This window comes from Chlorocebus sabaeus, chromosome 5 (genome assembly GCF_047675955.1).
Source record: "Chlorocebus sabaeus isolate Y175 chromosome 5, mChlSab1.0.hap1, whole genome shotgun sequence".
NCBI classification, from domain to species: Eukaryota; Metazoa; Chordata; class Mammalia; order Primates; family Cercopithecidae; genus Chlorocebus; species Chlorocebus sabaeus.
In genome coordinates, this window is record NC_132908.1 from 54,574,774 (window position 1) to 54,601,883 (window position 27,110).

Sequence of the window (27,110 nt, forward strand, 5' to 3'; positions counted from 1 at the left end):
GCTCTGTTGCTCAGGCTGGAGTGCAGTGGTGCGATCTCAGCTCACTGCAAACTCTGCCTCCTGAGTTCAAGTGATTCTCCTGCCTCAGCCTCCCAAGTAGCTGGGATTATAGGTGCCTGCCACCATGCCTAATTTTTGTATTTTTAGTATCGACGGGGTTTCACCATGTTGGCCAGGCTGGTCTTGAACTCCTGACCTCAGGTGATCCACCTGCCTCAGCCTCCCAAAGTGCCAGGATTACAGGCGTGAACCACCATGCCTGACCTGCTACCATGTTTGTAATCACTGTTTCCATCAGATTTAACATAAATCTGCTGGTTATGGAAGGTGTAGAAATTAAGTACCAAAAATAAAACCGCCTGTAATTTTGCTACCTAGGGCAGGGCTGGGGAAAAAAAGAAAAGGGTTTGTTATTTACTGTGTCCACACCTACCTCTAGGTAAACTTCCATCAATCACCTGAACTTCATCCCCTGCGCCCATCTGGCAAATTCCTCCTCTCCAGGGAAAACCTTTAGGTATTTAATATAGCCAACCTTTACTGAGCTCTGGGTTAACCTATCTAATTCTTGTGACAGCTGAGGCATCTTACAAATGAAAAAACTGACGCTCAGAGAGGGCAAGTAACTTCCCAGAGGTTGCACAGCTAATAAGGGGCAGAGACATGAATCCATCGGGTGGCAGAACTGAAGTCTCTAGAGTAGACACGCACTATACTTTCTTCCTCCTCACCACAGGAGTGGATACCAGACTGCTCAGCAGCTCAGATGTTCGTTTATTCATTCTTTGTGGGGTTTTTTTTGAGACCGAGTCTTGCTCTGTTGCCTAGGCTGGAGTGCAATGGTGTGATCTTGGCTCACTGCAACCTCCACCTCCTGGCTTTAAGCGATTCTCCTGCCTCAGCCTCCTGAGTAGCTGAGATTACAGGCGACCGCCACCACACCTGGCTCATTTGTGTGTGTGTGTGTGTGTGTTTTTTTTTTCATTTTTGTGTTTTTAGTAAAGACATGGTTTGGCCAAGTTGCCCAGGCTGGTCTCGAACTCCGGGGCTCAAGTGATTTACCTGCCTTGGACTCCAAAGTGCTGGGATTACAGGTGTGAGCCACCGTGCCTGGCCTCATTCATTCTTTCTTTCTTCTTCACATTGACTCATTTATTAAGTTACTTGACATTCCTGAGCTCTGGTTCAGTGTCAGGTGTAGGCGGATGCCGTCCCCCACATCTCCCGCCCACATCCGCCACACTTTCAGATGCCCCAAGAACTTGAACTTCATTTATTACAAAGAACTGGGTTCACTGCATTGTATGATGAACAGCGAAGCCTAGAGAGGCAGCCCAGGCTGGGGCTCCAACAACCTCCCCCAACATGCCCAGCCCTGCATGAAGTCCTGGGTGGGTGAGGTCACCTGGACTGGGCCTTGGAGCTGTCCTGTATTTATAAAACCAAATGGGTCCAAAGACTCCTGGAGATACATATATATATATATATATGACATAGGCTTCCTTTCCACAGGGCGTTTATAGGTGGGACTGTTGACACCATCCCCAGGAGAGAAGAAAGTCGGCTGTGGCAGGGACTGGTCCCAGAGTGAGCCTAGGCGCTGCATCAGTTTGAGTGGCTGGTTAGCCTGGACCCTGGGCAGGTGTGGGACAGCCCATCCTGCCAGCCACAGGAAGCTCTAGGCCACCTGGATTTGCAGGTCCTCGTCCTCGTCCAGGTCGCTGGCTCCATCCCCGGCCTCCTCGGTGCCAAAGCGAGCACTGCGGATCTTCCCGAAGAGGGGAGCGTTCTGCTGCTGCCTGCGGAGCCTGCGGGGTTGGGGTGTCAGGAGGTTAGAGCAGCCTGGCCGGCAGTCCTCCAATAAGGTGGCTGCAGCTGGTGCAGCAGCAGTTAAGCCTTCCCTGGCGCTTTCCCTGCTGTCTCATCTCCTGTAATCTCCTTATATGATAGAGGTGCCATTATCACCCCCATTTTATAAGCAAGGAAACCGAGGCACAGAAAGGTGAAGTCATTCGCTCAAAGTCACACAGATGGTGGGGAGTGGGGCAGAGCTCTGAACTGAAGTGGGTGGTGCCAGAGCAGCTGGGCGGTTAGAGAAGTGAAGGAGTTGGCTCAAGGTCATGCCGCGGGATTTGAACCCAAGCCTGGCTCTCAGAGCACAGGCAGCAGAGTTGGGTGGTGGCGACGGTGGCGGTGGGCTGAGCCCTCTACATTCCCAGTGTCAGTGAGAAAGGGCTCAGCCCCAGTTCTTCCTCACATTAAAATTCCTAAAGTCAAAATTTACGAGCAAAACTTTGACTCTACGAAGAGCTGGTGAAGGAAATGCCGATCCCTCCCCCCACCCCCCAGCAAAGTGGCCACCCCGGCTGCATCTTACTGGAAGGCATGAATTATTAACACGCAAGGGAGGGGCACAGGCGGGGGCTGCCATTACTGCACAGTGATTTAGTGAGCTGTCCCCGGAACATTAAAGCACAGAAAGTTGGAAAATAAAACGACACAGCGGTCCTGGGTGGCCCCACCCTCCCGGATGGAAGCACTTGAGAGGCCCAGCAGAGCCTGCCTGCCCACTTCTGGAGTTTATGGCTCCTGAACAATGTGACCCAGACTGCGGGAAAGCCCCAAGGCTAAGTGGGCTTTTGAAGGGTGTGTCCTGTGGGGTCAGAGTGGGCAAAGCCAGCCAGGCATGGCTCCTGACTTGGACCCATGCCTGGGCCCCTGCGCAACACTTTATGGGCATCATCCCAGGCGGGTGGGGAAATCGAGGCTCAGTTTAGCATGGGACAATGGCTGTCAGGTCTCTGCAGCACATACTCTAAGCCACAAGATCTCAGCAAACAGCAGCATATAGTAAATGCTCAGTAAATAAGGGCTTGGATGGTTGATGGCCAGGGGTGATTCTGCCTGGCCACCCACGAACTGTGTGGCCATGGAAAGACTTACCCTCTTGGGCCTTAGTTTCCTCCTGCCAGCCCCCTAGGAAAAAACATCTTTCCTTTCTCTCAGAAGCAGCGTGATGCTAAGCACAATATGTAACCCAAATATAAGCCCCTCCCCAGCAGTAGTAGTAATAGTAGTAATAGCAGCAGCTGCTGACAATTACTCAGCATTTATTATGTGCTAGGTGTTTTCCTTTCTTTCTTTCTCTCTCTCTCTCTTTCTTTCTGACAGGATCTCACTCTGTCTCCCGGGTTGGAGTGCAGTGGTGTCATCACAGCTCACTACAGCTATGAACTACTGAGTTCAAGTGATCCTCCTGCCTCGGTCTCCCAAGTAGGTGGAGCCACACACCACCATGCCTGGCTATGTTTTGTATTTTCTTGTAGACATGTCTTGCTATGTTGCCCACGGGTCTCGAACTCCTCGTCTCAAGCAATCCTCTTGCCCTGGCCTCCCAAACTATTGGGATTACAGGTGTGAGCTACCACGCCTCACCTCCAGGTACTTTCATAAGAATGGATCAGCTCATTTAATGCTCACAACAATCAAGAGGTAAGAACTATCACCATCCCCATTTTACAGATGAAGAAACTGACACAGAGAGGTTAAATAAGTGTCCCAAGGCCACACAGCTGCTAATGCTGAGCCAGGCTTCACACCATTCAGGCAGTCTGGCTGCAGAACCGGGCAACCTCTATTCCACGAAAGAAGAGAATGCAAGTAAATGCATTCTCAGGGCCCGGCACAGGTCAATTCTGTGAGCCGGCACAGGTCAATGCTGTGGCTTCAATGCTCCTTGGGCCTCCCAGCTGTGAAGTGGGAGGGACCTGGACTGAAGTTTTCTGATATCGCCTGGCTCTGTGATTCACGGAGTGCTGGGAAGGAGACAGGGCTGGGGGAGGGAGGCAGGGCGTGCTGGGTGGGGCCTGTTGGCAGTGGAGGGGATCCAGGCCGGGGGCCCCTGCACGATTTCCTGCTTGCCAGTCTCTCAGATCCCTGATGTCCTGGTGTCACCTGGGCCCAGTAACCCTGAGGACTGCTTATTCTTCTTGTCCCTAACTCTGGAGCCCTGCTGGCCCCACCCACTGCCCCCCCACCCCCTACCCCCGCCAGGGGCCTGACCTCTCCAGCCCGCCCTTCCGGCCCTCACTCCGCCCACCAGCCCTCCCACTAGAGAAGACAATTCCAGGGCCTGCAGCTGGCCTGACTTCCTGCACCCCCTGCCCTGGTTTCCTGGCTCTGGCCCTTCCTGCCCAGAGGGGAAAGGATTCTGGCTCCAGGCACCTGGATCTCTTCCTTCTCCGTCTCCCCCTCCAGCCTTGGTTTGGGCTCCATCCCTGACTGGAGGGTTGCCTGGCTGGAAGTCTCTGCCCTGTTTTTGTTCCCTGCCCGGGGCCCACCTGGACTGCAGGTGCTCCAGTTGCACTTGCAGGTTCTCGCTCTGCTCCGTCTGCTCGTCCAGCGACCGCTGCAGCTTACGTGCCTGGTTGTGGGCCTCGTCCAGCTGCGAGGGGGGTGAGCAGAGCCGAGAGCATGAGGGTCACCCAGGGCTGGGCAAGGCCGGCCACCCGCCCAGGGACAACCACTCCCACCGCTGTTCCCTGAGAAGGTGTTCCTCCCACAGCGTTTGCTCCTTCAGGCCTAGGCTAAGGTTTACCTCTTCCAGAAAAGCATCCCTTCGGTTCCTCTCCATCCCCTTTGCCTCCTCTTGCACATCTACCCATCCTCCCAAGCCCTGCACTACTGATGCAGCCATCCACCTCCTATCAGTCTGTCCATCTGACCATTCGTCCAGGGAGATATTCATCTGCCCACGGAGACAGTCACCCATCACTCCCCATCCATTCATCTAATCCGCTGCCCATCCAGCGTGCCTAGCCATGCCTTCCTGCTCTCCCAGACACACCTATCTTCCCGTCAACCTGGCCTTTCTCCCTCTCCATTCGTTCTTCCACTCACTGACCCAGTCAGCTGTCCATCCGTTTGTCCACTGTCTACCCATCCAGCCATCATCTGTTCATACATCCATTGGAACCACCCATCCATCCGCCCGCCCTGCCTCTCTCTCCCATTCCTCCATCCACTCATTCCTTCATCTATCGGTTGGTTCATCCATGCACACATCCATCTTGTCTTCTGTTCATTTTTCTTCCCATCTTCCCACCCACATGTCTATCCTGCCATCCATTCATCACACACCTACCCACTCTACCCTGGGCACCTCCTGAGAGCCAGGCTTGTGCCGGGCACCAGGGGCTGAGAATGGAGAGGTCAGGAGTGCCCTGCGGCCCCCACTCCTCCCCGGCTGAGGTGTGTGGCTGCCCCTGCCCCTCCGTGGTCCTCACCTCGTCCTCAGCCTGGGCCAGCTCCTTCTTGAGCTCCTCCACCCGCAGCCGCAGCTTCTTCACCTCGGCCTCGTGCTGCTCCACCCGCCGGTTGGCATGTGCCAGCTCTGCCACCTTCTCCTGGAACTGCTTCTTCAGCTTGCCATGCACATGCTTCAAGTCTGCCAGCTCCTGCAGGGCACAGGGATGGGGTGGGAGGGAGGGGGGATCAGTATCAGCCTGGGCGCCATGCCAGGGAGTCCCATGAGGTCAGGCAGTTCTAGGGATGCTGGGTGTCTCTCCTTCCCAGAATCTCTCCATCTGCTGTCTGAAATATCAGCATTAGAGGTTTGGCTGAGAAGCCAGAGGCTGGAGGTGCCTTCTAGGGAGTGAGAAGGCTGGGTGGGTGGAATCTGTGGCTCCAGTTTGGATGTATAACTTTCAGATGCTACTGGATCTGCCCTGGAGCTGTTGAAGCAGAATCGGGGTTTCTGGGGAAGGCTGAGGTCTGGAGTCTTCAGGGGCATATACATGGCATTGAAAGACCTGGGTTGCGAATGAGCTAGGCTGGGGAGTAGGTGGGTGTCTCAGAGCCCAGAGTGGTTGGGGAGAGGAAGGGCAGCCAGCAAAAGAGGTGCCCACTCTGGAGCTCTGTGAGTTCTCCAAGCCTCAGTTTCCATATCTGTAAAATGGGAATAGGCATTGCCTGAAAGTCTCGAGTCCATCCTTTTTGTTCATCTCTACCGACTGCAACCTGGTCCAGGTCTCCTCCCTCTCTTGCTGTCCAGAGAAGGTCAACAGCTTCCCCCCAGTCTGTATTCCCATCCTCTGTCCACACAGCCTGCTCACACTTTCCTCCTGCTTTAAACTCTCTTGAGGAGGCCCACCACTCCTGCCTCACCTACCACATCCCCCTGCTCACTCCCCTCCAGCACACTGGCCTTGTTCCTCCAAAGCTCTGTGTCTCTTTCACCATGGACGTTTGTTCATGTTAGTCCTAACTTCTCTCCATCCCCTCCCCTAAATCCACATACTACCAGTCAACAGCTGCTTTTCCTAGAGAACTCAGTTTATTTATTTATTATTCTTTTTTTGAGACAGAGTTTCTCTCTGTCACCCAGGCTGGGGTGCAGTGGTGCAATCTCAGCTCAGTGCAACCTCCGCCTCCTGGTTTCAAGCGATTCTCCTGCCTCAGCCACCCAAGTAGCTGGGATTACAGGCGCCCATCACAATGCTTGGTTAATTTTTGTATTTTTAGTAGAGATGGGGTTTCGCCATGTTAGCCAGACTGGTCCCAAACTGCTGACCTCAGGCCCGCCCCAGCCTCCCAAAGTGCTGAGATTACAGGTGTGTGCCACTGCGCCCAGCTGAGAACTCAGTTTAAAATTCACTGCCTCCAGGAGACATTTCCAGGACCGTGGGCCTAAGCCAGGTCTCCTGGTATCCCCTCTTCTTGCTGGTGACCATGAAGCTGTGTGATTGGCATGAATCTGTGTGACAGAGACAGCCACGTGCACATCCCCCAAGTGAGCCTTCAGCTCCATGAGGGGAAGAGGGGAGGCCACATCTGTCTGCTCAGTGCTGTGTCCCTGGCACCTAGAGTGGAGCCTGGCACACAGTAAGTGCTCAATGAATGTGGCTACTATAAGTACTAACTGGTCTAGCACACAAGGTGCTCAATACACGCAGCTACCATAATTATCACCAGGCCTGACACACAGTAGGGAGGCTATGCTCTGGGAGGTGGCGGCCCCAGCACTGGCCACTCCACTCCTTGCCCCACCTTGTTCTTCTCGAAGAGTGCGGCCTGGCTGGCCCTCAGGTCACAGTCCAGTGCACTGGCTGTCTGCCGCCGCCGCCGGGCCAGCGCCTCCTCCAGGTCCCCGACCTGTGCCCGCAGCTTCTTGTTCTCCCGTTCAAGGCCCAGTTTCTCTGTCTCTAGCCGCTCCCGGCGGCCCCACTCCGCGGCATTTTCGGCCTGCAGCCGCTCCATCTGCAGCAGGGCAGGGCAGAGTGAGGACTCCCAGGGGAGGGGGCATGCAGGGCCTGAGCTGGATGCCCCCACCACCTCCTGGAGCCATTTTTGGCTCCAGGAAGCAGATCCAGCTGCACTGGCTATAATTAAGCTGGGCTCATTTCATGGTATACAGGATGTGAGAGCGCTTCTGGCCTCTGTATGGGAGAGAGGCCTGCCTCCTGCAGATCAGGACACCCTTGGATGTGGCTGGCCCCCCTCAGAGCATAGGCCTGGCCCCTGCCCTTTTCCCAGTGACCCGCTGATGGAGGCAGGGCCCCAGGACCCCTAAACCCAAGTCCTCCTGGGTCCCATCCATGGCCTCACCTCGCCCCTCAGCTCGGCCATCTTCCGGTCCATGCTGGAGCGTGCACCGAGCTCATCCTCCAGGTCCTCAGACATGCGGCCCAGCTCATCCTGGTGTGCCTCCTTCAGGATGCTGAGCTGCAAGCATAAGGCCCCACCTGCTCATGAGAACCACTAGGATACAGCCTGGAACCAGCTCCAGGGGTAGGCACCAGTGCAGGAGTGCTCAGCGCAGAGCCTGAGGCAGCACCCAAATGGGGCAGGCACCAGGTATTCCAAACAGACCTCGAATCTGACCACTTCCGCTCCTCCCTCATTACTGTCTAGCCTCCCAGTGTCTACTCCTGGCCCTTCTCCGTCAACCCATTTTCCACAACAGCAGCCCAGAGGGAGCTTTTAACAAAGATGAATGCAATCATACCACCCTCCTCCCACGAAGCCTCTGATGGCTCCCAGGTATCTTAGGGTAAAGTCCAGCTCCTCTCTACACTCACAAAGCCCTGCACGATTGGGTGCCTACCCACCACTCTCCCCTTAGTTCACTGTACTCCAGGCACCATGGACTCCTTTCTACTCCTCAGACACACCAAGTTCCTGCCCACCACAGGGCCTTTGCACATGCGTGGAACATTCTTTCTGAGACACTTCATAGGATTGATTTTTCTTACTCTCAGACCTTGACCTAAAGGTCCCCTCCTTAGGGATGCCTCCTCTGTCCACCTGGCTTGGAGGAGGGGCCTCCTCATCCCACTCCCCACTGGAAAGCTAGCCTGGGAGGATGGGGAGCTTCTGTGTCTGTCCACTTTTGTGTCGTTGTATGGCCTGGGCACAGGGCTGCCCTCAGTGTATAGTGACTGATTCCAACACTGCTCTGCACACAGATGCATCAAAATTGCTTGGCATGCATTTAAGACAATAACATTTCTTGTGGTATACAGCAAACCCCAACAAACTGCTGCTCCCTGCAACACATGGATGAGTTTTCAACACACAGTGTTGAGGGAGAAACGCCACATACAAAAGAGAACCTTCATAATTTTCTACTAAACTGTACATTTGTGTTTCATTTGCTTTTCTTCAAATGATTATACTTCATAATTTGAAAAGAATAAAAAATAGGGTCCTGGACCCAACCCTGAAAGGTGCTGATTCAGGAGGGTGGAGGTGAGATCTGGGAATCTGTATTTTAGGAGATTTCCTAAGAGATTCTCATGTAAGACTAGTCTCGGTCACCTCCAGGACAGTTTCAGACTCTAAAGGTCTGTGATCCTCCCAGCTGCTAGAAACTGACTGATCCAGTGCGGCGTTCCGTGGGTGGCTGCGCCCTCTGGTGGCCACTGAGGCCTGCACAGGAGGCAGTAGTGGCAACTCAGCCTACTCTGAGCCCCCACACCTGCACTGTAGCCTCAGTTTCCCCATCTGTAAGGTAGGGATATGAGGACTCAGCTCCCTGGACTGCCATGAGGCTTCAGTGACACCTAGTACAGATAGGAACCCAATGAACGCCACATCCAGACTCCTCCTCTTCATCTTGGTCTACAAGGCCCCCTCCTGCGGCCTCGCCTCTCACTTCCTGCTCTCCAGACACTTGGCCCTCCCTGTTTCCTGCACGTGCTGGGCTTGTTCCTGCCTCAGGACTTTGGCATCGCTGTGCCTTCTGCCAGGAACACTCTCCCCTGTATCTTCTCAAGGACAGCTTCCTCTAGCCCCTTTAGGTCTTGCCTCAAATGCCACCTTCTTAGGCTTTTCCTGACTTACCAGCCCATCTCTCTCATTCTGTTTTGACTCTCTCATAACTCATGAATCTGCCTGGTGACTGTCGGTCTCCCCTGCCCTCAGCCCCCACAAAGTGAGCTCCTGAAGGCAGGGACCGTGCCTGCCCAACACTCAGAACAACTCAGAATTAAATAAATAAATAAATACATAAGGCCAGGCACGGTGGCTCACACCTGTAATCCCAGCACTTTGGAGGCTGAGGCAGAAGGATCACTTGGGTTTAGAAGTTCGAGACCAGCCTGGCCAACATGGTGAAACCCTGTCTCTACTAAAAATACAAAAATTAGCCGGGCGTGGTTGTGGGCGCCTGTAATCCCAGCTATTCGGGAAGCTGAGGCATGAGAATCACTTGAACCTGGGAGGTGGAGGTTGCAGTGAGCTGAGATCACACCACTGCACTCTAGCCTAGGCGACAGAGTAAGACTCCGTCTCAAAAAAAAAAAAAAAAAAAAAACGACTGTCAGATGGTCAGATGAATTAATGAATGAATTATCTCTTCTATTTCCACTACTGAAATTCAACAGTGTGATCCTGCCACCTCCAGGAAGCCCCTCTGGTCTCCAAGACTCACCTGCTTGAGCATCTCCTGCTTGGTCTTGCTTAGCTCCTCATACTTGATCTTCCACTGGCTGAGCTCCCCCTCTAGCTTCTCAATGTTCCTGCTCAATGCCAGTTTATCCCTAGGGAAGGGACAGACACAGGGGTGAGCCCACCGAGGCCCTCTGCTTGGAGTCCTCACCAAGGGTGGCCCTGCCATGTACCCTCTGCACTTGTTGAGCCCAAGTCCAAAATCCTTGCCTTGGTATTCAGGCCCAGGCACCCTATGTGGCTACAAGCACCCTGGCTTTGCAGTTCTCCTGGAACTGCATTCCCTATCCAAGTGCAAGTGCCCTGCTCACATTGCGGGGAGGTGGTTGGGGTTCCAGAGCACTGAGCATCCCCGGGCAAGAACCTCTCTCCTGCTGTACTCCAGGCTCATCTGAAAATGGCTCCAGGAGGTGGCAGCCCCAGCACTGACCACTCCACTCCTTGCCCCACCTTGTTCTTCTCGAAGAACTGTCAAAGACCACCCTGCTCCTGTCTGTTTTGTAGACTATGTTCCCTGCAAGGCTTGGTCTGAACACATGGTTCTGCAAATAGAAACACTGGAAAACACGGTCCAGTGACCCGGAGAGAGGGTCATCTCTTGCCATCGTCACTGTGTGGGATCCCTACATCCTCCCATAACCGCCACCCTGCCTTGATCTTGAATGAGGCACTGTAGGTAACAAGCATGATGCCTGGCCCTGGCAGAGTAGGCGCTCACCAATGGCTGAGCTCAGCATCACCTTCCAGCACGCTGCCCTTCATAACCCCACACCACACTGGCCTCTCTGAGAGTGGAAAACTCCATGCCTCCAATATGGGGTTCCCAGAGGGGACGTCACCCTGTAGGAGGCATGTTGAAAACCCATGGGGACATTGTTGGCTATCCCCGTGATTAGGGGTCATTTAGTGGGCGGGGGCCAGGGTGCCTGACTCCCTGCAATGCCCTGGGCGTTCTGCCCATCAGGATGCATTCTGCATCCTACCGAATGCACGCACAGCCCACTGGACATTGCTCAGGGTGGAGATGAGCTGAGCCTAGAGCCTCACTCTGATTTACATCGAAACAGAAAGTAATGTTTATACTAACATACACTGAATTTTCTAGGAATGGAATCACTGTATGAACTGAGGGAAGACTGCACTTTTCTTTGTTTTTAGAGACAGGATCTGGCTCTGCATTCCAGAGACTGGAGCGCCGATCACAGCTCACTCCCTGGAACCGCACTCCCTACCCAAGGGCAAGTGCCCAGCTCATACTGTGGGGAGGGGGTCAAGGCTCCAGAGCACTGGGCATGTCTGGGCAAGTACCTCCCTCCCGCTCTACCCCAGGTTTGTCTGTCAAAGACCACCCTGTTCCTGTCTGTTCACAGCTCACTGCAACCCTGAACTCCTGGGCTCAAGCGATTGTGCCACCTCGAGCTCCCAAAGTACTGGGATAACAGGCGTGAGCCACTGTGCCTGGCTGCACTTTTCTTTGTTCAGAACTTTACCAAAGGTTGTTCGTCTCTCAAGAAACCTCATCCTCACAGTGACACTACTTGTGTCTTTGAGTTGCTAACTCTGCATATCTGCATGAGCCGCCTTTGTAGCTGTCCTGCAAGGTGACTTAAATGTGCAGATACATGTAAGCCTTCAACACAGCACCTGACTCAGAGCATGTGCTACGTGTTTGCTGTTGTAACTATCGTCACTATCATCCCATGTAAAGACACCCACTCTGACCACTTCATCATTTCTTCTGGAGGAGCTAGCCCAAGCCCTTCCATATCACAACATGTGTATTTTAAGTTACTTTCAGGCTGGGTGCAGTGACTCATACTGTAATCCTAGCACTTTGGGAGGCCAAGGCAGGTGGACTGCCTGAGCTCAGGAGTTCAAGAGCAGCCTGGGCAACAAGGTGAAACCCTGCCTCTACTAAAAATACAAAAAATTAGCTGGGCGTGGTGGTGTGTGCCTGTAGTCCTAGCTACTCAGGAGGCTGACGCATGAGAATGGCTTGAACCAGGGAGACAGAGATTGTAGTGAGCCGAGATAGCGCCACCGTACTCCAGCCTGGGCAACAGAGTGAGACTCTGTCTCCAAAAAAAAAAAAAAAAGTTACTTTCACTTCTACTTTATATTTCAGTTAGTGCACTAGGTTGATTTTTTTGCTTGTTTGGCTTAAACAGTCAAAATTTATTCTCTCATATTTCTAGAGGCTAGAAGTCCAAGATCTAGTTGTTGGCAGGGCTGGTTCTCTGAGGGCTGCGAGAAAGAATCTGTTCCATGCATCTCCCCCAGCTTCTGGCAGTTTGCTGGCCATCTTTGGTATTCCTTGACCAAAGATGCAACGATGTCCACAGAAGCATCATCCTGATCTCTGCCTACATCTTCACAGAGGCATGATACTGATTTTTTTTTTTTTGAGACAGTGTCTCTCTCTGTCACCTAAGCTGGAGGGTACTGGTGCAATCATACAATCATAGCTCCCTCAGCCTCGATCTCCTGGGCTCGAGCCACCCTCCCGCCTCAGCCTTCCAAGTAGCTGGGACTACAGTGGCACAGCACTATTCCCAGCTATTTTTTTTTTTTTTGTAGGCTGGGCACAATGGCTCATGCCTGTATTCCCAGCACTATGGGAAGCTGAGGTGGGTGGATTACCTGAGGTCAGGAGTTCGAGACCAGCCTGGCCAACATGGTAAAACTCTGTCTCTACTAAAAATACAAAAATTAGCCAGGTCTGGTGGCACATGCCTGTAATCCCAGTTACTCAGGAGGCTGAGGCAAGAGAATCACTTGAACATGGGAGGCAGAGGTTACAGTGAGCCGAGACTGTGCTACTATACTCCAGCCTGGGCGACAGAGTAACGCTCTGTCTTTTTTTGTAGAGACAGGGTCTTGCTGTGTGGCCCAGGCTGGTCTCAAGCAATTCTCCTGCCTTGGAATCCCAAAGTGCTAAGATTACAGGCATAAGTCACTGCACCTGGCCATTATATTGATTTTTTAAAAAAGGGGTATGTAGATAGGTTATGCTATTGATGTATTTAATTTCTGGACAGAAAAACTGCAGAATATTCATTATCATCAAGCTCGTGCCCTCTAAACTGCCCTGATCAAGGTCACTGGTTACCTCCACATTCTAAATCCAATGGTCAGGGCTCAGCCCTGTTCTTACTGATCACTGTGTCCTCCAGGAAACCATTTCTTGTGGTTCCCCTTCCCCAGCCCGGCTTCCTTCTCTTGTCTCCTCTGCTGTTTCCCTTTCCTCTAACAGACCTCTAAACTTGGCACTTCAGGGCTGGATCCTCTGACCTCTTCCCTATCCACACTCACTCCTTGGCCCTTGGCCAGGCTCATGGTTTTTTTTTTTTTTTTAATATACAGAATCTTGCTCTGTTGCCCAGGCTGGAGTGCAGTGGCACAATTCTGGCTCACTGCAACCTCCACCTCCCGGCTTCAAGCAATTCTTTTGCCTCAGCCTCCTGGGTAGCTGGTATTACAGGTGCCTGCCACCATGCCTGGCTAACTTTTGCATTTTTAGTAGAGATGGGGTTTCACCATGTTGGTCAGGTGGGTCTCGAACTCCTGACCTCAAGTGATCTGCCCACCTCAGCCTCCCAAAGTGCTGGGATTACAGGTGAGCCACCGCACCCGGCCCAGCTCATGGCTTTCAATATCATCTCTTCACTGGTGACTCTTGCATTTTTACCTCCAGCACAGGACCGTCTCATGAACTCCAGACTCATTCACTTCCCCAGCTGCCTCCCTGCCATCTCAAACTCACAGGTACAAAACCAAGGTCCCAGCAGCAACCTACCAACTTCCCTGTCTCTATTCCCTGCTTTTACCCTGCCCACAGCCCTCTCCCCCAGCTAGAAAGTAAGTTTCAGGAAGGCAAGGGCTTCTGTCTTATTTATGGCTGTATCCTCAGGGCTGAGCACAGTGCCTGGTCCAGAACAGGTGCCCAGTAACGTATTATTTGAATGAAGAAATAAAAACTTGCATTGAGTTCTCGGGTGGAACACCACTGCTCTACAGTTCCAAGACACAGCCTAAACACTACCTGTCATCTTCGCGAGTCTAAAGTTCTGTCATTCTGAGGGTGCTCACCTGGCCCTGCCCCTGCCCCCTCCTGCCTCCCACGACTCACTCTCGCTCCTTGAGCAGCACCTTCTGGGACTCATCCAGTCGTAGCCGCAGGGCAGTCAACTTGGAGGCCTCCTCCTCTGTGGCAGCTGTGTCCTCCCAGGGCAGCCGGCTCCGCTCCTGGCGGCCTGAGCTGCCCCGCGGGCCCCCGGCCCCAACGCTGCGTGCCTCCCAGCAGTCCTCAGACTCCTCCGGCATGCTCTTCAGCAGGCTCTCCACCAGCTCCAGTTCCTGCGGGGACCAAGGTGGAGGCTGGAGCAGTGGCCGCCAAGCCAGGCCCTGGGTCTGAGATCAGCTTGATGGGTAATCTTGGGCAAGTCACACAGTGTCTTTGGGCCTCAGTTTCCTCTTCTGCTGCCTGCCTCTCCAGCTCTGGAGAAGGAAGACACGCCCTGCTCTGGGCCTCCCCCTTCACCTCCTGGAGCTGCAGTGTCAGCCGCCATGCTTCCCTGTATCCTAGAAGATTCCCCAGGAGAGGTGGTGAGCTCCCTGTCACCGGAAGTATGCAAACCTATAGTGGGGCACTGATGGGAACAAATGTTGAAGCAGGAATTCCTGTAATGGTGTAAGCCTAGATTCCTTCCAAAGGAATTCCAGCTCTAAGATCCTGTTTTTTTAGGGGCAAACAGTAAGGCATGGGGCGACCGGTGACATGGGCAAGCAGTGCCTGTGAGGACAGCCAGCTCTCAGACAGGAAGCAGTGAGAAATTATGAACCCAGGACCGAGACCCCTTCCCCCTTGCCATCCTCCCCTTCTTCTCTGCCCCTGCCATCCCCAAGGCCTGTCTCTGACACAAACCCACAAGGACCACAGCCCCTGTTCCAGCTTCTCCCACAGCCTTTCCAGATGAATCCGGGCCAACCTCTTCCTGGCCCAGCCCTCGGTTTCTCTAGCTGGACTGCAGTGGTGGCCCTGAGGACTCCCTGAGGAGTGAGAGCTACTCTTCTGTATCTCAGATTATCCAGGTGGGGGTGGCAACTGGTTCAAAGCCCCGTTTTACGAATGGAGAACAGGGAGAGATAGGACTTGTTCTGGGCCACAGCATGAAGAGGCTGGGCTGGAGGACAAACTCAGACTGCAAGCCTAGGGCTCCTGCGACTGCCCACAACCCTCTGGCCTGTGACGGACAACTGGAACAAGGATAGGACAGGAACGCATTGTGCACAGTGAACACCACCTCCAAACACCAGGTCGCCCCAGGGAAGAGGGGACTTCAGCCACAGGAGGCAGCAGTGCCCCAGCTAGCCTATGGGGTGGAGGGGGCTGGGCAGGAGAGAGGAGGGGGCAGTCTTATCTGGAAGAGTTGGCCTGTCCAGGGACTGAGCTGGGGACTGAGCTGGGGAGCTGAGCTTGGACCCTGCCCCTAGGTGGTTTCCTGGTAACAGGCCTGCTGGCTCAGGAGAGGGTGCCCTCTGCAGCAGTATAATCATATTTCACTGCAACCTCGACCTCCTGGGCTCAAGGGATCCTCCTGCCACAGTCACAGCCTCCCAAGCAGCTGGTACTCCAGGTACGAGTCACGTCGTCCTGCCCTCCTGGCACTTTTCACAGCTAATTCCTACTTACCATTCTAGTCTCAGCTTGAATGTGCCCTCTTCCAGGAAAGCTTCTGTGAAGCCTGCGTCAGGGACCTCCTCTGTGATCCCAGTGCCCTGATTTCCCCCACCGCTCAGCTCTGATTGAATCAATGGATTCAGCTCTGCTACGAATCAGCTAACTTCCATGCAAGCTGCTGGATCCCTCTCCTGCTCAAAGGGGATGATTCCTTGGTTCTGTTGACTTATCAGGTGTGGGAGTGGAGATATCACAGAACTTGGGATTCTCCACCCTGAGGTCTCCAGAAGGAAGATGATGTGAGGCCCCACAAGGGTAGAACCCGACCTGGAGAAGTGAAACCTCCAGGAGGCCAGGCCTTTACTAGCTTGTTTCTGAGCCCAGCAGCTCAGGCCAATCGGCCCCGCCCACTTCGAGACTGGGGCGCGAACGCCCCGCCCGCGCCGCGCACCTGGCTGCTGGGCGGCCTCTCGGATCCGACGTCACGCACTGGCTCGCGCTCCGCCTCCGGCTCGGGGCCGTCGCGCATCTGGTCGGCGACGCCTCTGGCGCCCCTCAGCCGCGCCAGCTCGCGGCCCCGTGCCTCGCACTCTCCCTGTGCCTCCTGGCGCTCGCGCCGTGCGCCCGCCAGCTCTTTGGTGAGCGCGTCCAGGCGCTGGCGCAGCTGGCGCACCTCTTCGCGCGCGCGGTTGCGCTCAGCGCGCACCTTGCTCCACTTCTCGCGCCAATTGGCAGTGCAGTCCGACCACCAGCGCATGGTCTTCTCCATCTGCGCCGCCCGCGCCCGCGCCTCCTCCAACTCCCGCAGCCGCAGCTCCTCGCGGCTCTCCCAGTCGCCGTCGGCCAGCAGCGCGGGCGCGGGGGGCAGGGGCAGCGCGGGGGGCGGCCCGGGCGAGGGCGTGCCGCTGGGCGGCGTGGGCGGCAGGGAGTCGGCAGGCCCCATGCGCTCCGGCGATGGGCTGCCCAGGATGGTCAGGAGGCTACCCTTGGACAGCTGCGGGGATTCGGCCAGCCGGGGGCTGGGCCCGTGGCTCATGGTGCGGCCGGGCGGGCCCTGGGCTCGAACTCGCGGCCGGGCTCAGGGGCGGCTCCGGGGATCCGCGGCGGACGCGATACCACTGTGCATGATGGCGCCGCGACCCGCTTCTCTCCGGGCCACAGGGTGGAGGACGCCTCCTCGGATCTGCGGAAGAACGCAACCGTTATTGGACTGACCACCGTCCTTCTGGAAGATCAGCCGCGCTAAGGGCCAGGCGGAGAGAACAGAACGGCCAAGGTGGGAGGAGTGAGTTCTGTTCCAGGAGAGTCCCAGTGAGGCAGGATTGGTGGAGCAAGGGCCCGCAAAGGCCTCATCGATGGCCTCCAGACTCCCGTTCCAATCCCTTCACCTAGCGGCGCTGATCTGAAACCTTGATCTGTTCTTTATCATACAGGTCCCATCTCGAACACTGATGGCTTATACTATACTACTATCCCACTTCCGCACGGGACTCACGCAGGGGCACTGGGCTGGTGCCAGGAGCCTGCCTCTTCCTGCACTGGGCTAACTCTTCTTTAAAATTCTTCTGAGATATCACCTCCTCCTGGAAGCCCTCCTGGAGCATCTCAGGTCAGGTCCATCAGCCCTTTATGTGTCTCCATCACTGCACTAACTTACCCTGTCATTTATGTGTCTGCTCTGTACCCTTAACCCAAGGCTGTGAGAGTTGGCTGTGGTCTAGGACTGGGTCGTGGCCACTGTTTTAGTCCCAACACATGATGACAATGATATTTGTGGAGGGCAGGCCACAAGCCAGGCATTGTGCCCAGGGCTTTAGGTGAACGATCTCATTTATTCCTTAAAGAGTGGAGGTGAAGAAAATGATTATCTCTATTTATGGTATCTATGAGTCCAAATGCAAACTCTAGTAAGGATTTGCTGAATGAATGCACGCGCTGGGGATGATGATGGAAATAAACCAGTCCTCAGATGGCACGGGCTTCTGAGAGTACAGCAGGATGTACTCTCCTTCTCTGCCAGAACCACCCCTCCCTGACTCCCTGACACCCTGACTCACTGCAAACATCTCTGTTGTTCTCTGTGTCTCACTTCAGCCTCCCCATCGCCCAGCAATGGGCTCTGCCATTTATGGGCCATGCCTCTGCCTTAAAATAAATGAGAGGCATGTCCTTCTCTGTCCCCAGTCTGACCCAGTCTCCCTCCATTGTGGCCTCTGCTGACTGCCACCCACCAATAGCCCCTTGGGACACCTTTCCATCCCCATTAGGCAGAGAGCCCTGGTCCACAGATCTTCACACCTGCCCCGAAGACCCACCCTTTCTGAGTGATCAGTGCACTGTCGGTAGGACTCTCAGCACTGGCTGTCCCCAAGGCTGCCTGGCAGCCTTCTGTGTCCCCTCTCCACCCTCTTCCAATCTCTAACCCACCTCATTCTTGGCAGATGATCTAACGTCAGGGTTTGCAGTGAAAAAGGAAGCTGTCAAGCCCCACGGCCCCCTCCTCTCTGCCCCTGAGAGGACAGAGGGGTTCTCCTTGAGCCGAAGGCCACCTCCTGCCTGTCCCACACTAGCCAGTGACGTCCTCTCCAGGGGCCTTACCCCTGCTGAAGTGTCTCCTGACACCTTCTTCTCCCCTCCCCTGGCTCCTCCCTTTTAAGGCCCTTCCAAAGTGGTCCACACTTACTGTCTCCACTCCATCTACCTCCTTGGCGCTCTGTCACCCAGCCACCTATGGCAGGCTGGTTTCCAGTCCCCTGTGACGGTGTGCCCTGTGGACCTACCATGGCACCTGCTTCCCTGCCTCACTTGTTCCACGTCTTCCTCTCCAGGTTTCCCCTCCTCTCCAGCTGCTCGTCAGCCTCCCAGGTGGACCCCCTGGGCTTAACCCTCGACTGCTGCTGTCATCCAGCCCTGGGCCCCCTTCTCCTCTCACGCTATCCCTGCCGGAGCCATCTCGCTATGTCCTCAACCGCGAGTCTCTCTCCAGCCCAGGTTGCCCTCAGAGCCTGCCATACTTCCATCCAGATGCGGGATAGACGACTCAGGCTCGTCTTGGTCAAAATGGAATTTGCTGCCTCCATTCCCCCCATGACCAGCTCCTTCTGGGTGCTCCTCAGGGAGAAGGCACTTCCTCACTCCTTCCAGCTGTGGGGGCCCCTGAAATCTGCCTTCTCTCCTCCCCCACCCACCGCCAAACCTTGTCAGTCTGTCTGCCTTGCATCTACCTTCCATCCACCTTCTTTGTCCACAGTCACTAACCTGTCAGGGTCCACACCACCTTCACTCACCTGGGCAACAGTACCCATACCCACCTCCCTGCCCATCATGCACTTTTGCCTCCTTCAAATCTGTTCTCAAAAGCAACAGCCAGAGTTGCTTATAAGAACTTGACCACTCTGGTGGCCACCCCTTGTGTCATTACCAATACCGATTCCTCCCTAGCCTCAATTCTAAGGTTACTCCTTCTAGGATTCAACTCCAAATACTCTCCAATCCCAGCAAGGAGCCACAAGCCACTGATCCTACCACTGCACTGCCCACCCCCATGTCCCTCTCCTTCCCAGCTCACCTTCTGTGCTCCTCATCTCTCCCTTGCCAGCCCCCTCCGTGCCCTAGGCCCCTCCTGTTGTGGACTGTCCTGGCAAACACCAACCCTGTTCCCTCCACTGCTTTGCCTGCGCTTACCTTCAACTGTGGAGCCGGGCATTGGAGGTTTACACCACCACGTGGAGCAGTATTTTTAAAAATTCATGACCTTTTGTCAAGGTTCCTCCGTGCTGCTCAGCGACTCCACTGCATTTCTCTAGGCCATTTGCTGTTCGTTTATTGTCTGTCTGCCTTTACCATGCATGAGGTCTAGGCCCAGCTCTGACACCAACCTTATGTAAGCCACTGTCCCTTTCTGGGCTTCAGTTTCCCCATGTGTAGAAGGGAGGACGTGTGAGAGAGACCACTGCTTCTTCATCAGGGTATCCTTCAGATTCACCCGGACACTTGGCCCCATACCCGAGAGAGTCATGTTTGGTAGGTGTGGAGCTGAGAATTTGCATTTTAATCGTTTGGGGTATTTGAGTATTTGGCGTTGCTTTCTTACTACCCACAGTTCCATAAACACAACGTGTACATCCTGACCCTGATAACATCTGTGTCACACACCCAGATACAGCCATACAGATCCAGGCACTGATACCCCGGGAGATCCCTAGCAGCCTGTGCCTCTGTGACTCAGTCTCTCCACCTGTGCAGTGAGCTCGCTGGCCTTGATGCCCGTGTGTGTTCACAAACATCTGTGCACACACAGACATGCAATCCCATGCACAGATGCGAAGACCCAGGGGCAGATACACATATGCTCAGATGGACCGACAGGCACACATAACTACACGGGTGCATGGAGAGACATTCGCCTGTAGACACAGACACACCTGAAGACACACACATGCCAGCACACTGACACACAGGTACAAGGACATGCAAGGAGACACGCTCATCCCCAGGAGAAGTAGATACACACACACGCACACACACACGCACACGCAGACACGCACACTCCTCATTTTCCTGGCCTAGCTGCACATAGAGAAGCTCTTGGAAAAGAAAAACAATGTGAGAGCCTGCGGGGGAAGGGGGGAGGAGGAGGAGGAGGAGGAGGAGGAGGAGGAGGCAGGAAACCCGAGTGCCAGCCAGCAGCTGTGCTGGGTATGGGGGCCTGGGCCCTGTTGCCTGGGCCCTTCCCGCAGCCCCTGAACTAGGAGCCTGGCAGGGAGGGGGTCATTGCCACATCCTCCCTGCCTCTGGGAGCTGCCAGGCCTGGCACAGGGCTTGGCCCGGAGAGGGCCACCGGCTCCTTCCAGGAATCCAAGCCTGTTGCGCAGGGCCAGGGCAGGCACCACCCAGGCCCCTAATGGCTTCCAGGCACCCATGCTAAAGGCAGAGATGGGGGATCCAGACTCAGCTCGTTCTCCTTCCCAGCGTCCTGGCCAGGCCCCTCCTAGGAGGAAGGAGGAGAAAGGGGCACAGCAGGGCAGGGAGGTTTTGCAACAGCACTCCCACCTTTGTACTTCAGGCCCAGGGTCCCCTGGAGCGGGTGTGTGGGAAGGGGTGGGGTCAGGGTCCTCAGGAGTTTTCTGGAGAAGCCCACCCCGCCCCCAGCACACCAGGAATCCTGCACTCCCACATAGACCCAAGGGCAGCCAGACCCTGCCTAGCAACACCTCCCCCCATCCCTCCCTACTCATACAGCACAGCCCTGGGGACACACACACACAGCCCCAGTAACGCACACACACACACACAGCCCTGGGGACCCGCATTCACACACAGCCCCAGTAATGCACACACTCACACACACAGCCCCAGTAACCTGCACGCTCACACACACATAGCCCCGGTAATGCACACACTCACACACACAGCCCTGGGGACCCGCACTCACACACAGCCCCAGTAACCTGCACCCTCACACACACACACACACAGCCCTGGGGACCCGCATTCACACACAGCCCCAGTAACCTGCACACTCACACACACATAGGCCCGGTAATGCACACACTCACATGCAGCCCCAGTAACACGTGCACACTCACACTCACACACAGCCCCAGTAATGCACGCACACACTGAGGGGCAGCAGCAGCGCAGAGCGTGGCCCACAGTCATGGAGATGCCCCAGCTGCCCCGCCCACCCCTTCCAGCAGGCTCAGTGCCCTCTTTCCATGAGGTGTGTATGTGTGTGGGGTGGGGCCTCCTGTTCCCTTGGCATCACTGCCTCACCAAGGGGCAGGTCACGGTGGGACCAGCCACCACAGGCCCCAGGGAGCCTTTCCTATCCCACTCTCTCTTGTCCTGCCTCCCAACAGCCAGACGGGGCTGTTACTGCTTTAAGTCTCTGGGTTTATATTCCAAATGCCCCTGTCCCAGACTCCAGAACCCCCACCCATCTGCAAGTTCAGCTGCCACCAACTCCAGGAAATGCCTTGATCTCCCCAACCACCCCCCCAACCTGGGGAGCACAGCCCTACAACCTCCCACAGCCGGGCCTGGCAAGCTGCCGTCTCCTGGCAGTACAGGCTTCCCCCATCCAGATGGGACACTCGTGCCACTTAGAGCTTCTAGGACAGGCCCCACAGATACTAACTGATTAATGCTAGCTGGTGGGCTGGAGAGCAGAAGACTGAATTATGACCTTACATCCCCTTAGCTGGGCAGCAAAGCTGAGTAGGAACCAGGGCTCCTGAACCCCAGCCTCACAGCTGTGCTCACTGGTAGCTCACTCCAGGACAGAAACAGGAATATTTTGGTCTGACACTTGCTCCAGGCTAGGCCCTCATCAGCCCTGCCCACAGAAAGTGACCAGTGGTTCCTGTTGCTTGTGGACTTGTCTGGAATATCTCTCCTTCCTTCATCAGGAAACTCCTACACATCCTTCAAAACCCACCTCCAGTGTCCCCTCCCCTGGGAAGCCTTTAACCTCTGCACAGAGTATGCTCCCAAAGCACCAGGCACCTCCCTGTTCTACAGCAAAGCCTTCACTTTGAAGTCCACAAGTGAGGGCATCAGCACTGGGCCCAGCATACAGCAGATGCATGAGGGATGGAAGGTACCCCTAAGAAGGTAGTACCACTCTTAGGGGTACCCTTGTGACCATGCAGAGTTTGGGAAGGCTGAGTCATCCTAAGGATCAGGAGTCAGTCTGTGGCCAGGCTCTGAGACAGGTAGGTATCTGAGCCTGTCTGTGGCCATGGTCGGAGTAAGAGGTCGTCTCACGGCCAGGTCAGCTGTCCCACCTTTTACCTGGGGAAGCCTAATTGACCCAGAGGGAAACAATGTTGTGTTTTGTCCTCAGAATGTTTGGATGGGTCTCTCCATATCCAGTGAGAAGAATGAGTAATGCCAAGGCCTGGACAGGGGCCAGCTGAAGGGATGGGGAGCCCAGTGGCCCAACCCCTTCCCCCAGGTCTGAAACCCTGTAGATCCTCCCAGAGCCTTTCAGGTAGGGCCCTGGGACAAGCCCATGGCCACAGGCCTGGCTGCGGACAGAAAGCAGAGCCCAGTGGGAAACCACAGAGGACAGCCTGATTGAATAAGTGCAGGGCCCAAGGCTGGTCAGCCCACAGACTGCGGGCACCTGTCCCTGTGACCTGCTGCCCAGGCTCCAGCTGTAGGACCTCTTGGGGGAGCTGGCTGGCGGGGAGGGAAGGGATGGAGGCTAGGCCTCCAGGCTGGACCTGAGCCCGGGGGTAGGCACCCCTGGTCTGTTCCCAGGTACCCCTATCTTAGACTGAGGAGCCACAGAGACAGCCTGGATCACTGATTTGAACTCCTTTCTTTACAGATGAACCAACTGAGGCCCAGAGGTACAGCTACGTGTCTGTGTCCACACCGTAGACCAGCAGAAAGGCCAGGGTAGGGAGCTGGAGATGGGATGCTTCCTCTCCTGGGTCTTGACCACCTGAGGGGCACAATGCCCACCTACACGATGTGGGTACTACACGATGAGGGGCACAGTGCCCACCTACACAGAGCACCTACACGATGGGGTCAGCAGGCACCAGGCGAAGTGGATACGCACAGCTGGGATGGCGGCGTGAACCTTCATGGGAGCCGACCCCGACCCCAGCCCCACCCCTCTCGGCAACACCGTGAACTTGTCACTCTTGCACAGCAGACATCCCACTAGTCCCAGCTCCGTCACTGATATGCTGTGTGATATCTGCAAGTCTCTGCCCTCTCTGGGCCTCAGTTTCCCTACCTACAGGATGGGGAGAGGCACTAAAAAGATTCCTGAACGCTCTAACAGGTGGGCAGACCTCGCCAACCCAAATCAATCCAACCCCCACAAAAGCCCTGGCAGAGCGGGGGTGGGGAGGTAGACACTACCCCCATCTAAGGTAGAGAAACTGAAGCCCCAGCGCTGCGTCGTCTTAGTCCTCACTTAGTCGCCCCCTCCTAGGCTGCCGGCCCTGCTAGCCGCCCGGCTCCCCCTAGCGGCGGGCGGAGGGTGGAGGGGGTTCCCGGCCCGTGCGGCGCGGTCCCGCCCACCCCACCGCAAGGCCCCCATTGGCAGCCGCCGCGGCTCTGGGCAGAGCGCCGTGTTCTGATTGGCCAGCGCCGCCCGTCCATCCCGCATTCGCCATGGCTACCACGTTGGGTCCCCCGGGAGAGTTCCAAATTCCGTCCCCGCCCGCCGCCCCCTCCCGTCCGGCCCGGGCCGCGGCATTCCGGAGGCGCCTCCCCTCCCCCATCTCCCCGCGGCCCCTCCCCACTGGAGACCTGGGGTTCCAGGGGGTGAGGGAGTCCGGGGAGGGGTCTAGAAAGTTCTGCTCTGAGTTCGGGGGTTGCCGCGGGCGCCCCGACTGTGTCTGCTCCTCCAGCACGCCCCACAACTTAACCCCTTCTTTCCCGCGGAAGGCGCGCGGCCTGGAGCAAGTTCCCGGGCAGCTGTGGCCTGCCGCCCCCCGCCTGCCGCCCCCACTCACCTCGGGCCGAGACCCGCGGGCTCCGGCCGTCCGAGCCGCCGCGGCGGGGTGGAGCGGGCACAGTGCAGCGGCGACCGCCGCTGGAGGGGCCGAGGGAGGGCCGCGGAGTCTCCTCCTCCCTCCTGGGGGGAGGGGAAGCAGGGGGAGCGGCGGGGCCCCCGAGGCGGTCGCAGGCTGCGGCCCCGCTGTGACCCCGGCCCGCCAAGCTGCTGGGGTGAGGGCTCTAGCCTAACTTCGGGGCGAGGGGTGCGGGCCGGGGCGGTGGGCTCTGCTGCAGAGCTGGCCGGACCCCGATGGAGGCCCCACCCCCATGAGGGGCCGAGAGTGGGGGGGCTCGGCTTTCTTGGTTCAGGTTTCCTCAGCGCCAACTAGGTACGAGGCGCCCCCCACAGAAACGGGCACCGCGGGTCCCAGCTCGGCACGTGGAGCGAGCTTACCAAGTCTTCACTGTTGTTAGTTGCATTCTTCCCTGGGCCAGCTCTGCCACCAAGTGGACGTGGGCCAACAAGTCTGTACCCATCGGGCCTCAGTTTCTCCTTCTGTACAACAAAAGGGTTGACGAAAGCAGCCTCGCGCTTAAGAAGTGGGGGGCGCGGGGAGCACTCGGCCCGGCGGGCAGAGGCTTTTCTCCGCATCGCGATGGTGGTTAGCAGGCCCTGGGGAATTACGGTAATGCACCTTCGGGGGCACCCGTATGTTTTGGGGGTAGGGTGTTTGTGATCTTGGCTGGAAAGCGGGGACAGGCGTCTGGAGGACTCCCCACCACATCCTGTACCCTGGAAGGCCCCCGAGGTGAATCTATTTAAAAGAAGACCAAAAATTCACCAAGACAGTGGAAAAAGCCAGCCTGATTGGGATTTTACCTAGAAAAAGAAGCTAAATATTACAAAGATAAGTTAGTTTTACCCCATGATTAACAGAGTTTAGATTATGATTGCAACCACGCACGCCTTAGAATGAACCAAGAATGAATCAAATGTTAACACTGGAAGTCTTATTTTTTCTTGTAGTAGTTGAGTATGTAGCATCCTTCCCTTCTGATTTGGTTTTTGCAGTAAGAGTCATTTTTGCAAAAATATTTGAAAGCTTCCTCAAACTCTAGGATCACTCTGAATCCTTTGATAGTCCAGTGATTTTTTTCGGGTCTGGGTCACTTCCCTTGCAGACGTTCCCTTTCTCTGTGGGCAGCGGCTGTTCCATTTCTCCTGCATTGCTTCCACCAACTTCATGAAATCCCACACTTTGCAAGACTGGTAGTTTCACTTGTCGATTCATTTGCTTTGTATTTGTTCTGCATGGCTGAATGCTGACAGCGTCTGTTCACCAGCCAGAGACAGATAGGGGATGTATGCGGTTTGAGTACTCAGAGGACAAGGGCATCCACATTTTACAGCTGGGGAAGTGAAGGCTCAGAGAGGCTCTTGGCTCAGACTTGCACAGGGTCCTACAGTCAGTAACAGCCTTGGGTCAAGAGCCCAGAGGTCTTGCCCAGAGTTTTTGGAGGTGGAAATGGGGCTGGGGAAGGTGGTGGAGACTGAGTTGATGGTGCACCTGAACTCTAGCTATAACCTCATCACTATCAGGCCTTCTCTCCTTAGAGAGAAGCAATAAATATTGTCCTGAGGGTGTCTTTTGCAGGGGCTAGGGTTGGGTGACGTGCCCCACCTGATCATAGAACCAAGGTAGGTGCTGGTCACAGGTTTTAGCAGCTCCCATGATGTTATCTTAGTTACCTTGGGGCTGGGTGTTATTACCACCGTGTCATAATGAGAAAAGTGAAGATCAGAAGTGACTGGGCTGGGCACGGTGACTCACACTTGTAATCCCAGTGCTTTGGGAAGCTGAAGCAGGAGGATCGCCTGAGGCCTGGAGTTCAAGACCAGTGTGGGCAACATAGGGACACCCTGTCTCTACAAAAAGATGAAAAGTTTAGACAGGTGTGGTGGTATGCACCTGTAGTCCCAGCTAACTTGGGAGGCAGAGGCCAGAAGATCATCTCAAGTAACTGGCCCAAGGTTACCCTATGAGATGTTGGATCCCAGATCTGACTGTTTCAATTTTACTGTAGTTCTCTTTCTAGAACAACACCTCCAGGTGCCTCTCTGAATGCAAGGTTGATCTGGCATCAGCCTCCCCAGTGGTCTCGGTAGGGTTTCTCTCTGGCAGTCTGTCCCACTCCTCTCAACTCAGGACAGTCAGGTTTTTGAGGCGTGTATCGATATTTTTCACACTTCAGCAGTTCTCTTTCTGTATCACTGCCACCACTTTTTGCCACTAACACATGACGCTTGTGCCCTTATTTACTTAGCATTTTTCTTTAAATCATTCCACTGTGGAGGATCTACGTGTATCTTAAAGGCTATTTCATATAGCCAGGTAAATAGAAAATTTGTATAATTTGCCAGAAGTAGAAGAAAATCACAACAATAAATAGCATGCAAATAAAACAACATTAGTAAAGTCTAGCTAGAAACATTCTCTTTGTTAAGAAGGGGCATCATTTCTACACCCATGTTCATTGCAGCATTAATCACAATAGCTGAAAGGTGGAAGTAACTCAAGTGTCCATCAACAGATGAATGAACAAAGTGTAATATGTATTATACACATAGTGGAATGTGATTCGACCTTTAAAAGGAATGAGAGTCTGACACACTACAACACGGAGGAACCTTGAAGACATCATGCTAAGTGAAATGAGCCAGTCACGCAAGGGCAAAGACTGTGTGATTCTACTAAGATGAGGTACTTAGATTGGTCAAATTCAAGAGACAGAAAATAGAACCGTGGCTGCAAGGGCTTGGGGGAGTAGAAAACAGGAAGTTCTGTTTCATGGGTATGGAGTTTCAGTTTGAGAATATGAAAAATGTTTTGGACATGGGATGTGGTGATGTTTGCATGACAGTGCGAAGGTCCATAATACCATTGCACTGTACACTTTTGTTTTTTGAGACAGGGTATTTGTTTGAGACAGAGTCTCACTCTGTCGCCAGGCTAGAGTG

At 55.1% G+C, this 27,110-nt stretch overlaps 1 protein-coding gene across 2 annotated transcripts; it reads right to left on the reverse strand.

The window, feature by feature from the left end:
• Positions 1-1,258: 1,258 nt before the first annotated feature.
• Positions 1,259-24,734, reverse strand: CCDC102A (coiled-coil domain containing 102A). Of its 2 annotated transcripts, none has more exons than XM_038008446.2 (9): positions 24,546-24,734; positions 16,080-16,811; positions 14,078-14,304; positions 9,932-10,040; positions 7,606-7,722; positions 7,048-7,257; positions 5,286-5,456; positions 4,341-4,444; positions 1,259-1,808 (listed from the first exon to the last, which is right to left on the reverse strand). In XM_038008446.2, the coding sequence occupies exons 2-9, from the start codon at positions 16,662-16,664 to the stop codon at positions 1,679-1,681; spliced, it is 1,653 nt and encodes a 550-aa protein (XP_037864374.1). In that variant the 5' UTR covers positions 16,665-16,811; positions 24,546-24,734; the 3' UTR covers positions 1,259-1,678. The 2 variants fall into 2 exon arrangements, with proteins under 2 accessions (XP_037864374.1, XP_007991634.1); XM_007993443.3 differs by lacking the exon at positions 24,546-24,734 and adding an exon at positions 24,109-24,491.
• Positions 24,735-27,110: the final 2,376 nt, after the last annotated feature.